The sequence below is a fragment of the Aulonocara sp. 'chitande type north' Nkhata Bay genome, linkage group LG11 (genome assembly GCF_057382095.1).
Source record: "Aulonocara sp. 'chitande type north' Nkhata Bay isolate Kocher_YH1m ecotype deep benthic linkage group LG11, A_spYH_male_GT1.1, whole genome shotgun sequence".
Lineage (NCBI taxonomy): Eukaryota > Metazoa > Chordata > Actinopteri > Cichliformes > Cichlidae > Aulonocara > Aulonocara sp. 'chitande type north' Nkhata Bay.
The window spans coordinates 10,550,356-10,565,842 of record NC_141354.1 but is presented as its reverse complement, the minus strand read 5'-3'; the positions used below and the strand labels follow the sequence as shown (position 1 = coordinate 10,565,842).

The window sequence follows — 15,487 nt, the reverse complement described above, 5'->3', positions numbered from 1 at the left end:
TTGTCGACGCCCGGCCTGGACCAATGTTAGGTTTATTTCTGCTGTGAAACTGGGCATTTTAACATAGGAGCTTGCTTGTGTGACATCTTCAAGGGGCCATTGAAGAATCTGCAGTTTTGTCACTTTTGCAACAGTTTTATTTTTTGGCCCTAGTTCCCAATTCAAAAATCTAGTTTCCAGAATTCATTTTACTTGTTACTCTAAAACACGCATCATGTTTGTTTATAAAGAGTGTGAGTAAGTGTGCAAATATTAGACAAGATCTTGCACAAAAAGCACTGACTGGGAGAATGAGAACTATAGTAATGTCAGGGTTCCTGGGTCGGTGACCCAGTGTTTTCAGTTCACATTCACTGTTTATCTACTGCCTGTTCCACTTCCTGTTTTATTGTCTTAGCCTTGGTCTGTGTGTATTATGTTCAGTCCTCTTCCCATTATCATTAGTTCATTATGTTCAGCTGTGTACTCACCGGTCCCTTATTATCATCATTATCACCAGTCTGTGTATTTAAGCCCTCTGTTCTACCCATTCAGTGTCGGGTCATTGATGATGTACGTCTGATGTCTATGTCGTCTGTATGTTCAGTCAGTCAGTCCTTTGGCCATTCATTCATTCATTCATTCATTCATTCATTCAGTCAGCCAGCCATCTCCTCCCTCTGTACTGTTTGCTCGCTCCTTCGGCAATAAACATCCACCTTCACCTACCTGCCTGTGAGTCCAGCGTTTGGGTCCTCCCTCTCTCATCCACGACACTACCGGTGACAAGTAACAAATGCTTTAGGTGCTCAGTTAGATTAGAAAAGCACAATTTAAGTAGCAGTCCATTTACCATCTAATATATCCATGCTAGATAGATCCAAAGCATAAATTAGCTCAAATGTAAAAAGTCAATTAAAATCAACAAGACAAGCCTGTGAAAACCTGCAACACACACACAAACAATGGATGCTGATCAGAAGCTGAATGAAACGAAGACATGCTTTCGTGTGCCATTCCAGCCTTTTGTACACAAAAATGAAAGTCAAGCTGAAATTGTGGATGTCATTTATAACTTTTCCTAGTCTCTGAACCTGGTAAGACCAAATCTCAAACCATGAACCCCTGCGGTATTTAACTGCAAGCCCAATGTTTTCCCACTACATAATTAAAATACTGACCTTTAAAGTCGCTCACCTAATATGCCTAACGTAAAAATAGTGTGCATATTTCTTCTTTTTTATTTACATTCAACAGCTTATTTCTGAAATACTGCTTGTCTTGATCAAATAGTTTTCCCTTACAAGGCAAAGACGTAGAAGTCATTTTAGAAATCTCTACCCTTTGGTAACTTGTTGAAGTTTTCATTGGGACTATTTTAGCAACAACATTTTGTACTTGTTAAAATTGTTGAGTGCTCAAAAAACCCCAAACTTGTGATATCTGATGTCACCATACTTTATGTCTTATTCTTTTCCCTCTTTGCAGCGTTCAGGCAGAGATCCACGGGGCTCCGACAACTTGTCAGCCAAGTCGTCGGACAGTGATGTAAGCGACGTGTCCGCTGTGTCGAGAACCAGTAGTGCCTCTCGGTTCAGCAGCACGAGCTACATGTCTGTCCAGTCAGAAAGGCCGCAAGGAAACCGCAAGATCCGGTAGGCTGATGCAAACTTTGTGTCGCTCTTTAAATTACCATCAAGCTGGAATGGACAAACCCCGCCCCCCTCAGCGGTGAAACCCATATTCATTACCATGTCCAGACGTTTTCAAATTTGAAACTGTTTGCACATGGTTACCCGAGGAGAAAATGCCCCTCCTGTAGCGCTGCGTGTCATTTTCTCCCTGTGATGAGTTCAAGTTTGGCTCCATTTTAGAGAATCTGGAGCCAAGTGGTTGAACTCTGTTCCTTCACGCTGTGGGGGAAGTTTGTCCATATCTGGCAGTAGTCACTGAAACATTAAACATATTTCTACTCTTTGGGTGTCGTCTCATATCAAAGCAAAAACAAACTCCTCTGCATGGTGCTTTGCTTTAAGTCTACGTTAGTTCTTCTGTGATTTAGAATCAGTCTGCTTTTGATCATGGCTGCGTTGCATCTCTGTGTTCGTCTCTCTTTTGTTGTTGACATTGTTCACGCTTTGTTTGTTTTTTTCTGTTTTTTCTGTTTCTTTTGGCTTTGCATGTGCTGCTCTTTGTGCCTCTGTTTCCATCTTCAGCCAGTTGCGATCGAGGAGCCATTCTCGGGAGGGGGATGAGCAGTTAGGAGAAGTGAGGGAGGAAGAGGAGGCAGGAGAAAAAGGCAGAGGGGCTAGTAAAGAAGGAAGGGTGCAGAGAGGGGGGAAGGAGTGGGAGGGAAAGGTAGACGCAGGCGAAGAGCATCAGAAGGATTTGATGGAGAAAGAAGAGGACTTGCACCAAAGGAGTATCTCAGAGACTGACCTCAGGTAACACATGTGTAGCAGCTTCAAACTGTAGACTAACAATGATGAAGAAAACTACTAACAGTAGTATAGATCCCGCTGTAGATCCCAGTGGACGACTGTCTTTTGCACATTTATATGAGGACGTGCAAGACAGAGTGTGGTGACTACCCTCCTCTCTTTACCTTGATGATGGTGTAACTGTGGCTCTGTTGACCTTTAACAATACTAAGGTAGAGTAGCATTAATATTTTACACTGCTTAAAAAAGATAAAGGAACACTTTTTAATCAGAGCATCAAGTCAGTTCAACTTGTGGGTTGGTGTTAAACTTTTTCTATGATGGTATTGGAATCATCAACAGGTGCATTAGAGGTGCATAACCTCAAAAACAGGAATGGTTTTCCAGGTAAAGACCAATGATGTTTTTCCCTCATCTTTTCTGACTGTTTTTTCAATAGTTTTGCATTTGGCAAGGGTCAGTGTCACTACTGGTAGCATGAGGTGGTACCTGGACCCTACAGAGCTTGCACAGATAGTCCAACTCCCCTAGGATGGCACATCAATGTGTGACATAGCCAGAAGGATTTTTGTGTCTCCCAGCACAGTCTCAAGAGCATGGAGGAGATTCCAGGAGACAGCCACTTACTCTAAGAGAGCTGGACAGGGCCGTAGAAGGTCCTTATCCCATCAGCAGGACTGGTATCTGCTCTTTTGTGCACGTAGGAACAGGATGTGTGCTGCCAGACCTACAAAATGACTTCCAGGAGACCGCTGGTGTGAACGTCTCTGACCAAACAATCAAAAACAGACATGATGAGGGTGACCTGAGGGCCCGACGTCCTCAAGTGGCCTCTGTGCTCACTGTTCAGCACTGGAGCCTGATTGGCATTTGCCATAGAATACCAGAATCAGCAGCTCCACCTCTGGTGCCCTGTGCTTTTCAGAGATGAGAGCAGGTTCATTCTGAGCCCATGTGACAGACGTGGAAGGGTAACATCGTTCAGCATGACCAATTTGGTGGTGGGTCCTTGATGGTCTGAGGAGGCATAATCCATGGAGGGACCCACAGGCCTCACACACCCTGACGGCCGTTAGGTATCAGGATGCAATTCTTGGACACATTGTCAGAACTTATACTGGTGCAGTGGGTCCTCCTGGTGCACAACAATGCCCGGCCTCATGTAATTAGAGTAAGCACACTGTTCATGGAGGATGAAGAAATTGATACTACTGACTGGCCTCCATGCTCAACTGACCTACATCCAACAGAGCACCTCTGGGACATTATGTTTTACTCAGTCCAAGCTGCCAAGTTGCACCTTAGATTGTCGACGAGCTGAGTAATACTCTGGTCCAGATTTTGGGGGAGATCTCCCAGGACAGCAGTGGTCATCTCAATAAGTGCACGCTCCAGTGTTGTGAGTCATGCACACATCCCATTGGGATCGAATGTATTTTTAAAGTGTTCCTTTTAACGTTTTTGAGCAGTGTATAATTGCAGTGACATGAAAACAGTTGGTGTCCATGCAGTCTGTTCACACATCAGATAATCTGAACTCTACAGTTACTATCTAAAGAATAACCTTTATCCTGAATTTATAGTACTGCACTTAATCAGAGCTTGCTTTTACCATATGCCTGCAATGCTCTGACACCACGAGGAAAACTGAGCTCTTCATGTTTCATGCTTTTAAACAACAGTTACTTTTATCGACATGCAGGAAGTAGAGAAGACCTTCGAACCAATGAAAAAGAGCAATGAAAACAAGAAAAACTGCATGTTTACTATGGAAAAATACTATTAGGATTATTAGTGTGCTAGATACAATCACAGCCTGTTGCCTTATGTTTCACATAGGTATCAGCCTTTTGCTGATCAATATTTATGAGACATTTATGAGAAAGTGAGCACCAGGTTATGGCACAAATTTAATGCAGTACTGTAAATCCAGCATTACCACAAGGTGTACTGCAAGACCCTCGTAAACATCAATTTTTGATATGCTAAGAGGTTCAACAAAGTGCCTCCCTGTATTAAACGTATAACTGTACATACAAGTGATGATGATAATAATAATAATAATAATAGTCACATTCACACAAAGTGTGCATAGAGATGTACAGTAAATATAAAGTCGAAGACTTATTTAAATCAGAGGTTAGGTGAACTGTTGATATTTTACTACACATCATAAAAGCTGTTGTTTTTCTGAGTGGACCTTCATGTCTAAATGTTTAGTGAGCCTTGGCTTCTTGCCTTGGCATATTAGAAGCTTGGCTTCTAACATGTTAAGACTATATTTAACATGACACTATTTCCTGGTAAACCACAAGAGACTGTGGTTTCATTTTTGCACTGTGCTGGACTAGCAGGTCTGAAAATTGTGTCAAGAGCAAATTCAAGAGCAAAATTTATTTGGAAGGCCAACAGAAAGAAGCTTAGCTTGCACTCCTGATAAGATGTATTTACCATCAAATCACATTCACAGCAGGATCCAAGCAAGCGCTTCTCACCAATATTAGTTCTGCCCCTCGGTCTTAACAGAAAACACATTAAGATAAAAGCTACACCCTCTCACGCGTGATTAACTCTACACTAGTGTGCACCGTCTGATTGAGAAGGTGCACTCTGCACATGCGCGTAGGAGGCTAAATGCACATGCAGAAACAGGAGCAGATCCACTGAAGTGTAAGTAAATTGTACTTACACAGTGGATCGTGGATTATACAGTGCAAACAGAAGATTAGGAAGTCCTAACGCTTTGCCCACTCATCCATCGGTTTGCTCTGAAGTTGCTGTGTATATCGCTTTATTGTATGTGCTGTGCTGTGTTGGGATGCTGCATCAGTATTTTATCAGTCCGTGTTCTTCACTTGCTCCCCTGCAGTCATGTTTTGCACGTGCAACTTGTCGACTCAGACCTCCTCCTTGTCTCCAGCTACTCCTCGATATTTCCCTGTTTTTATGTGTCACATCACAAACCTCATACTGATGACCACGGGGTAATCACTTTCAGTGAATTCACCGGAAACGTACAAATGAGATTTGAAAAAAGCCGACTTGAGCACACGCGTCCCAGAGATTTGATTTAAGCTACAATGCTGCAGTTGCAACGTGTTTCATCTTGACTGAAAGTGAGCTCATTTGGTCCTACTTTAAAAAATGCTGGCAACTCTCATCTGTGTGATCAACCCTTGTTCCTTCATGACAGCTACAGTATAAACTGATATTCCACCTAGTTGTGAGTAATGCAATATTCTGCTTTTTGAGAGATAAAAAATCAAACACTCCGCGTCGTTTTGTTCATTCAGGTTTGCTCACTGGGTCATGATTTTTGCAGCTGCACACAATAGAAAAAACAAAATTGCTGCATGCTAATAATCTTAGGATCTGTGAGATAGAGCATGTATGAGATAGAACATTTAGCATATCTGTTATTCATGCCACTGCATAGTCAATTGTGCCACTGGGCATTGAAGCCACAAATCTCAGAACTTGAACCGTAATCAAGCAGAGAATATCTATAGGTAAAAAAGCTTTTCTATGAGAGCCTCCAGATTTGAAGTCAGAATACTGAAAACAGTCAATCACATGTATCGAGATGATTTGAGGAGTCAGCAAGTGACACGCGATGTGCTTCAAGTTACAAAAGATGCATTCGCTGCTCTCCTTATCTGTGTGTGTGAAAGTAGTAAAGCAGTGTGATTTAGCAGAAACATGGCCACCAGCTACATCTATTTATGAGTCATCTCCTATGTATTGAGGTCACAGTGTAAATACACATCTGCTACACATTAAACAGGCTTGGCATACGAGCATCATGATAGCCGTGTGTGTTTTTAGTCCTTTGAAGACAGAAGCGAAAATCTCTGCTCTGAATGAGACTGTCGTATCCAAGTTACAGCTTAAGATAAATATGAAATCCAGACTTTAATGAATCACTTCCATTCTGCTCACTGCAACCTCTGCAAAAAAAAAAAACACAAAAGAAATTTGACAGGCATGAACGCATGCTAATGCTCTGATTTGGGGCACGGTTGCCACGGTACCTGCACTTTTCCATACATCATTTATGATTCACCTTTAATAACAGCTGCTCCTTCCTTGTTGTTAGTGAGACTAAATAAATAAAATGTATATTTCACCCCAAAGTTGCTTAATATCTATTGACTCATTTCCTTTTAGAAGACTTTATTTAAATGTTTACCATCGGTTTCTAAAAATGATCAATACATGATACAGTATGGAGATTGGCCTATTAAAGACAGCTTTGTGTAGCAAAACCTGTCTACATTTTTGCAACACCAAAGATTTCGAAGGTATTTTGGGGTTGGGTTATGCTTTGGGAACATGTTGGCCTAGATGAAAATGCATGGTGAGCAATCTGCATGATGAGGAGCTCTGTGTTCTTTGAGCTGAGGTTGAAAATCAGAAATCCCTGGAGAGACCCAGTTTTCCAAGTAGGCATATTTACACAGCAACCCTGGATTGAGTGCCAAGACCTGTTCAGAGAGTGGCGAAACTGTAATGAGAGGAGGTGCGAGAGATTTTATGCACTTGTTTTTATTGAGGACAATCAAAGTAAGGTGTCCTTTTACACCAGTTTATGAGAGTATGAAGAATCGTGAGACTATGATTTACTTTAGAACAGTGTGTCCATTAAGAGCAGATGTTTGTGCATTTTGACAAAAAAACAAACAAACGAAAAATAAAAGCGCCGTCAATTCAGTTAGAGCCAAATGTTTATTCAATCCAGTTGCAAGTTCACCCTTTAGGGAACAAACCATCATAGACCCTTAGTGGTTTGGGTATAATTCATCTGTTCCGATAATGGGTAGAATGTGTCCACGTACCGGCAGTGTTCATCACTTTAGATTAAATATTATTATTGGCCATCCTCCTAGAGAAGGATTAAAGTTTGCCTTTGATATAAACGTGGTGACAGGCACTGTGTGTTCTATTAGACAAGTAGGGAATTAGACGAGACATTTATTCCATCAGAAGAATACATTTCATCTCATTTCCTATTTTGTGTTGCTAAATATTTTACAGAACATAAATTTCTAATTGAAAGCTCTGCGCTCATGCATTTTAACCTCAGCTGGCAATCATTGTTAGAGGCCACGATCCCCCCTGACCTCGCTGCTGTGCTGATGTAATGAAAGAAGCGGCGCGATCGCCGTGTGAGGAGCAGATGAAATGCAGCCTCACTGCGATGATGGTGAAAGAGCATATTTTAGAATGTCACCTGTAGCACACGGGCCCGTGGTGCCGGCCGAGCGCTTGGAGTCGTCTTCAAAGCCTCTGGGCTGCAATAACCGATCAAAGGCGCTAATCTCCCAATAAGCATTCAATATTTATGTGTTGAAGCACAGGCTGATACTTAACAGAAGCCACTGGTGCTAGAACTGGTATAAACAAAAGGTTTGCTACTGCTGGCTGGGGTACGAGGTGCTCTTTAACAGCACACCTGATTTATTTCACCAACAGCAGCTGAAAAACAAAATATGAAGTGCAGACCGCCAAAACAGGATACGCATGTGCCAGTGTATACTATCCACGCCAGCATAGCAAGGAGTGACATGAGCAGCCATTACTACGTGCTCACACATTCATGACGGTTCCATATGTTGTTTATGAGCTAACTGCATGAGAATGTGCGTGAGACAGACGAAGGCCTGGTCGACTGCTGATGTTTAGGCACGGCTGATTGTCTAAACTAAAAGCACCACTGTGTTCATACGCAGGATAATGAGATGTCGCAACCATATCAGACATAAACTCCAGCGTTTATCAAATACAGCAGAGTGTCTGATATATGTGAAATTTGGAGTACGATTGAATTAATTGATGGAATCAGCCGTCAAAATGTATTAAACCTTCCCGTTTTACCCAGCACATCTTTCTATGAGTGGTCTTTGCAACACAGTTACATGATGGAGGTCAGACACTTAAATTAATGAGGGTGCTACACGTAACTTATCCCATTAAGAATTCAGAGCCTATGATACAGAATGTAATTTGTCTCTTAAAGATAATTTTACTGGCAGGGCTAAAATAGGACCCTCATTTGAACACTGGCCTATTTCCTTTCAAACTGCAGGAGCTGGAGAATAATGCTGATGACAGGCAACTTTTCTGTGTGCAGCTTTGAGCGCTTGATCACAACTCTTACCTACTTGTGGATGTCCGTGAACTTTTCATTTAATAAATTAATACTTTGATTATTAAATTAATACTCAGAATAATACCAGAGTCTTAGTTGATTAGTGTCTTTAGACATCTTAAATCAAAAAACGAAATAACCTAACAGATAAAATGCAGAGTATTAACTCTATGTTACTCCCGATTTCCCAAACGGCTTCAAAACTTTTACAAACCCATTTACAGAGCTGGAGAGTAGGCTATGGTTGGTCTTTCACTGCATGAAAAGGCTTTAGAATATACACTACATCAGTGTTAACCTCATCTATACTGTAAGTCATGAACTCCTGTACCTGAACTCTGTCCTTTTCTCCTTTTCACCCCACACCTTGTCATCTACTATCCCTCTCCTCTCCTCTTCCATCCTCTCCTTCTGTTTCCTCCTCCATCATCTCTCCATTCACATCCCCCTCCACTGGCTTCCTCTCTCCCCTTCTCTGCCCTGTCCTCTCTTCTCTGTCTTCACCTGTCCCCTTCCCTCCCCCCCATCTATGGTGGTGGCTGACAGTGACTTTGCATCCAAAATGAAAAACAGGCAGATGGGCTCATCGGGTGGGATGAACATGACCAAGAGCACAAGCATCAGTGGCGATATGTGTAACCTGGAGAAGACGGACGGCAGTCAGTCGGACACGGCGGTTGGCACGGTAGGCACTGACGACAAGAAGAGGCGCTCCAGCATTGGTGCCAAAATGCAGGCCATGGTTGGCATGTCGCGCAAGAGCCGGAGTACCTCTCAACTCAGCCAAACAGGTAGGGCATCCAGTCACACAGCCAGCGTGCTCCCAGTGTTCAGTGTTGCATCTGTCCCGTGGCCTCTCGTTGTCTCTGTGTTGACTTTGCTTCGTCTCGCTCTGTTCTTGATACCAAGTACTAATTCTTCTATTTCCAGTTTCCCCTCAGATTTCTTTTTTTTTTTTAGTGCAAGGGCTTTGAGCTGAAGAAAATACTGTTAACAATGTTTTCTCTTTTCTCTAGGTAACAGTGAATTCAACTCCTCTCTCCCCTTTTTGCTTACCTCCCTTTATTCTTTTCTTTGATATTTTACTCAGTTTGAGTTGTCCTTTCCGAGCCCAAAGCTGCTCATTTGTTGTGCTTATGATGTGCAAATTTGTGTTTTCATGTTTTCATTCTGGGAAACTGGATTTGATCCTTCCAAACACAACTAAAACACAATTTTCAATATTTGTCACATTTTTTTCGTTTGATGCTCTTTTGACTGTGATTTTTTTTTTTTACTATTGCCATCTGCAGTTGTATTTGTTTCCGGGTGCACGTGAGAACATGTGAGACCACGTGCACGTGCGAGATATGAACAAGAAAGGGTGTGTTGTAGCTGAAAGTAGTAATGTGTATTTTTCTGCTGTGGAAAAGGGGCTTTCGCTATTCTACACTTTGCAAGGTGTTCTGTTTTTTGGGTTTGGTTTTTTTTCCATCTTGCTTTCTTTTCAAAATTGCTCATTACCTGGTGCCACACAGTGTGAAAAAACAGCCTAGCAGGTGGTGTGCAGCGAAGTTTGTGGATGACAGATTGGAGTCTGGTCTTTTCATGCAAAGGTCAGGCAATTCGTCCACTCCCCCTGCGAGGCTGTGACCGTATCTATTCATCTCGCCTATTCAACCTTAAGGTGGCCAGTAATCACTTCTGTCCATTAGCGCTTTCTCCAATACCACAGCAGGGGGGTGAATGCATGTGTATGATGAGGAGGGACGAGCGAGAAAGTGGAGAGATGGTACGCTCACATGGCGTTGTGCTGTCCCCCACCCCTCCCTGGCTCGTGATTTAACTGGCACATGGGCTGCTGCCTTATCTCTGCGGGTTAATAACGGTACTAACTGTTAATCACATCAATATGACAATTAGCCCGTCTTTGCAGCTATTATACGATTTTTATCGTATAATAGCTAGGAGATGCTAATGTTTTTGACAATGAAGAAGGTTTTTGTTGCTGAATAAGATGAACCCTCTGAAGTTCAATTTTGAGACCAGTAGAAACAAATGGCATTTATTCTGACTTTTATATGGATACAGATTTTGAAGATACTCATTTTAGCAGACACATGAACATACTTTCTTTCCTAGTGCGTACAGAGCACATACTGAGCAGCCCGGACCTCCTCGGGCTATCAATATTTTACTCATTGCTTTTAAGTGCATCAGAGGGAGTTAGTAAGAGTGTGCATGCATCTCCCTTTCAGTATCTGTATTTGTTTCTGCACCAGCACGTACACTGCTAAGTTGCCTTGTGTCCTACTTTGTTGTGCGCTGTGCTGGGAGGCTCTTTGCCCGTTTCAAAGGTGCATTCAAAAGCATGGCTGATTTTTCTTTTTGTTTTTTTTTTTTGGGGGGGGGGGGGGGGGGGGGGTTGTGTGTGCAGTGCCAATGGGGGATGGGTAGATCAGCCAAGCAGCACGACTCTGGCTTTGACAAACACTGGTTAGTCAGGTGGAATGGATGTGCTCCCAGGTGACCGCCATGAGTAGTGTGTACAAATTTGGCAGCTCTGGCTCTCAGTCGTCATTCTCTCGGTCCACAGTGCAAGATGGTACACTTTACAGGAAGTAGGAGTGCTTCAATATGCTTAGACCAACAACTGCTAACTGCTGCATAAATATGCTACCTGAAGTGATGGAAATTTACTTTCTTAGTTCTCGGGGTTGTAACAGGAACTGAGTGAGCAGTACAAAGCAAACAGTGGACACATGGGAGTCAATTTTATGAGTTTATTTCTCTTTTTCTTTGTGTTCATTCTGAAAACAGTCACAGTCCTTGCATGCTTGGCCAGTTAAGCTGATTCTAATTCAGGCTCAGGTTCAGTAATGCATCAAGAAATGCTTTTTAATCACTAGTTAATTAGATGTTAAGAAGAAATAATTACCTCCTGCAATGAAGTTATGTTTCTGGCAGTATTTGTGTGTGTCGTTAAGCAGGATAGCTCGAAAAGTTTTGAATGAATTCTGATAAAACGTGTAAAGTGGGGTCTCGTTAACAAGTCATTCTAATTTGACTCACATCCACCAAGGTCTTCAAGCTCCACTCAATGATCTATTGGTTAAAAAATGTTTTATATCATCAAAGAACGTATTGTTGAGAGAAATAAAACGAGCTGCCTGTTTTTATATATACTATAGTATAATATTGAATATTAAGCTCAAGATATTCATGTTCAGTTACTTACAAATCAGTAAATTTCAACCTACGTAATGTTTGTGCAATCAACCTAAACATCTGTCACGGTACCCTTATCTGATTTTTTTTTTTTACCACACGCAGAAGACTAAATGAATATATCCATCCTTTCTCTACGGCTTATCCTTGTCAGGGTCACGGGGGGCTGGAGCCTATCCCAACTACCTTGGACAGGACAGGCTAACAAAAATGAATATATAGAAAATACAGTATCATTCCCTTACAAGTAAACACTATCCGGAGAGTGGCAGAGGTTTTCGTTCTTGTTATACTATGTTGTTACTAAGCAACAGCGAATTGTTGAGTTTATTTGATAGTTTACATTAACTTTAAATGTAAATTTTGAAATACTTTTAAAAAACACTATTAGGCTTTTACATGCAATCATGTAAGGCATTGCCACTCAATCATTCATCAACTTGACTTATTATGTTAATTTATTTTTTTATCCTTTCTTCTATCCGAGGGAGACTGGGGACATTGAGTCCGAATGGACCATGTTCAGCGTCTCCATTGCCGAAGCTGCTGCATTGAGCTGCGGCCGCAAGGTGGTTGGTGCCTGCCGTGGTGGTAATCCCCGAACCAAATGGTGGACACCAGAGGTGAAGGGAGCCACCAGGCTGAAGAAGGAGTCCTATCGGGCTTGGTTAGCCTGTGGGACTCCGGAGGCAGCCGACAGGTATCGACAGGCCAAGCGGAATGCGGCTCGGGCAGTGGCTGAAGCAAAAACTCGGGTGTGGGAGGAGTTCGGAGAGGCCATGGAAAAAGACTTTCGGGCTGCCTCGAAGAGATTCTGGCAAACCGTCAGACGTTTCAGGAGGGGAAAGCGGTGCTCTACCTGCACTGTGTATAGTGCTGGCGGAGCGCTGCTGACGTCGACTGAGAAAATTGTCAGGTGGTGGAAGGAATACTTCGAGGACCTCCTTAATCCCACTGACACGTCTTCTGAGGAGGAAGCAGAGTCTGGGGATGAGGGGAATGACCCGCCAATTTCCGGGGGCGAGGTCACTGAGGCAGTTAAACAACTCCTTGGTGGCAGAGCCCCTGGTGTTGATGAGGTCCGCCCCGAGTTCCTGAAGGCTCTGGACGTTGTAGGGCTGTCCTGGTTGACACGCCTCTGCAATGTTGCGTGGAGATCAGGGGCAGTACCTGTGGACTGGCAGACCGGGGTGGTGGTCCCCATCTTCAAGAAAGGGGACCGGAGGGTGTGTTCCAACTACAGGGGGATCACACTCCTCAGCCTCCCTGGGAAAGTCTATGCCAGGGTGCTGGAAAGGAGAGTTCGTCCGTTAGTCGAACCTCGGATACAGGAGGAACAATGCGGTTTTCGTCCTGGTCGCGGAACACTGGACCAGCTCTTTATCCTCTCCAGGATACTTGAGGGTGCATGGGAGTTTGCCCAACCAGTCTACATGTGTTTTGTGGACTTGGAGAAGGCATTCGACCGTGTCCCTCGGGGTGTCCTGTGGGAGGTGTTGCGGGAATATGGGGTGTCTGGCCCATTGCTACGGGCCATTCGATCCCTATACAACCGTTGCAAGAGCTTGGTTCGCATTGCCAGCAATAAGTCGGACTCGTTCCCGGTGGGTGATGGGCTCCGCCAGGGCTGCCCTTTGTCTCCGGTTCTGTTCATAATTTTTATGGACAGGATTTCTAGGCGCAGCCAAGTGGCGGAGGGCTTTCGCTTTGGTGGCCTCAGAATCTCATCTCTGATTTTTGCAGATGATGTGGTTCTGTTGGCTTCATCGGGTGAGGGCCTCCAGCTCGCACTGGAGCGGTTCGCAGCCGAGTGTGAAGCAGCGGGAATGAGGATCAGCACCTCCAAATCTGAGGCCATGGTTCTCAGCCGGAAAAGGGTGGAGTGCCCACTCCGGGTCGGGGATGAGTTCCTGCCCCAAGTGGAGGAGTTCAAGTATCTCGGGGTCTTGTTCGCGAGTGATGGGAGAAGGGAGCCGGAGATCGACAGACGGATTGGGGCTGCAGCTGCAGTAATGCGGACGCTGCACCGGTCCGTCGTGGTGAAGAGGGAGCTGAGTGTAAAAGCGAAGCTCTCAATTTACCGGTCGATCTACGTCCCTACCCTCACCTATGGCCACGAGCTGTGGGTAGTGACCGAAAGAACGAGATCGCGGATACAAGCGGCAGAAATGAGCTTCCTCCGAAGGGTGGCTGGCCTCTCCCTTAGAGATAGGGTGAGAAGTTCGGCCATCCGGGAGGGGCTCAGAGTAGAGCAGCTGCTGCTCCACATCGAAAGGAGCCAGCTGAGGTGGTTCGGGCATCTGACAAGGATGCCCCCTGGGCGCCTCCTGGGTGAGGTGTTCCAGGCATGTCCCACCGGGAGGAGGCCCCGGGGCAGACCCAGGACACGCTGGAGAGATTATATCTCTCGGCTGGCCTGGGAATGCCTTGGTATTCCCCCGGATAAGCTGGAGGAGGTGGCTGGGGAGAGGGAGGTCTGGGCCTCTTTGCTTAGGCTGCTGCCCCCACGACCCGGCCCCGGACAAAGCGGATGAAAATGGATGGATGGATGGATCCTTTCTTCTACACTCAACAAAAATATAAACGCAACACCTTTGTTACTGCTCCCATTCCCCATGGGATGGACGTAGAGACCTAAAATTCATTCCAGATACACAATATAACCATCCCTCCCAAACAGTGGTCACAAATCAGTCCAAATGTGTGGTAGTGGGCACATCTGCTATATTGAGATAATCCATCCCACCTCACAGGTGTGCCACAGCAGGATGCTGATCTGACATCATGAGTAGTGCACAGGTGTACCTCAGACTGCCCACAACAAAAGGCCACCCTGGAATGTGCAGTTTTTTGCGCTATTGGGGGTCTGGGGACCCAGAACCGGTCAGTATCTGGTGTGACCACCATTTGCCTCATGCAGTGCAACACATCGTCGCATGGAGTCTATCAGATTGTCAATTGTGGCCTGTGGAATGTTGGTCCACTCCACTTCAATGGCTGTGCGAGGTTGTTGGATATTCGTGGGAACTGGTACACGCTGTCGTATACGCCGGTCAAGCACATCCCGAACATGCTCAATGGGTGACATGTCCGGTGAGTATGCTGGCCATGCAAGAACTGGGACATTCTCAGCTGCCATCTGCCCTGAACAATGTGAACCATGATTCATCCGTGAAGCGCACACCTCTCCAACGTGCCAGACGCCATCGAATGTGAGCATTTGCCCACACAAGTCTGTTACGGCGACGAGCTGGAGTCAGGTCAAGACCCCGATGAGGACGACGGGCATGCAGTTGAGCGTCCCTGAGACGGTTTCTGACAGTTTGTGCAGAAATTGTTTGGTTGTGCAAACCAATTGTTCCAGCAGCTGTCTGGGTGGCTGGTCTCAGACGATCTTGGAGGTGAACCTGCTGGATGTGGAGGTCCTGGGCTGGTGTGGTTACACGAGGTCTGCGGTTGTGAGGCCGGTTGGATGTGCTGCCATATTCTCTGAAACGCCTGTGGAGACGGCTTATGGTTGAGAAATGAACATTCAATGCACGGGCGACAGATCTGGTTGACATTCCTGCTGTCAGCATGCCAATTGCACGCTCCCTCATTGCTGTGGCATCTGTGGCATTTTGCTGTGAGACAAAACTGCACATTCCAGGGTGGCCTTTTGTTGTGGGCAGTCTGAGGTACACCTGTGCACTACTCATGATGTCAGATCAGC

The 15,487-nt window shown here is 44.7% G+C and overlaps 1 protein-coding gene across 7 annotated transcripts in view; it reads left to right on the top strand.

Moving 5' to 3' along the window:
- Window positions 1-15,487, top strand: part of rims2a (regulating synaptic membrane exocytosis 2a) — a 155,735-nt gene that overhangs the window by 121,059 nt on the left and 19,189 nt on the right. For 5 of the 7 annotated variants that reach the window (XM_086310518.1, XM_086310512.1, XM_086310513.1 and 2 more), the window contains 2 exons: window positions 1,468-1,634; window positions 9,115-9,359. In XM_086310518.1, coding sequence (XP_086166644.1) covers window positions 1,468-1,634; window positions 9,115-9,359 — 412 coding nt within the window. Of the gene's footprint in view, window positions 1-1,467; window positions 1,635-2,334; window positions 2,424-2,471; window positions 6,940-9,114; window positions 9,360-15,487 lie in introns of those variants that run through there. The other 2 variants (XM_086310516.1, XM_086310519.1) reach the window with 2 other exon arrangements.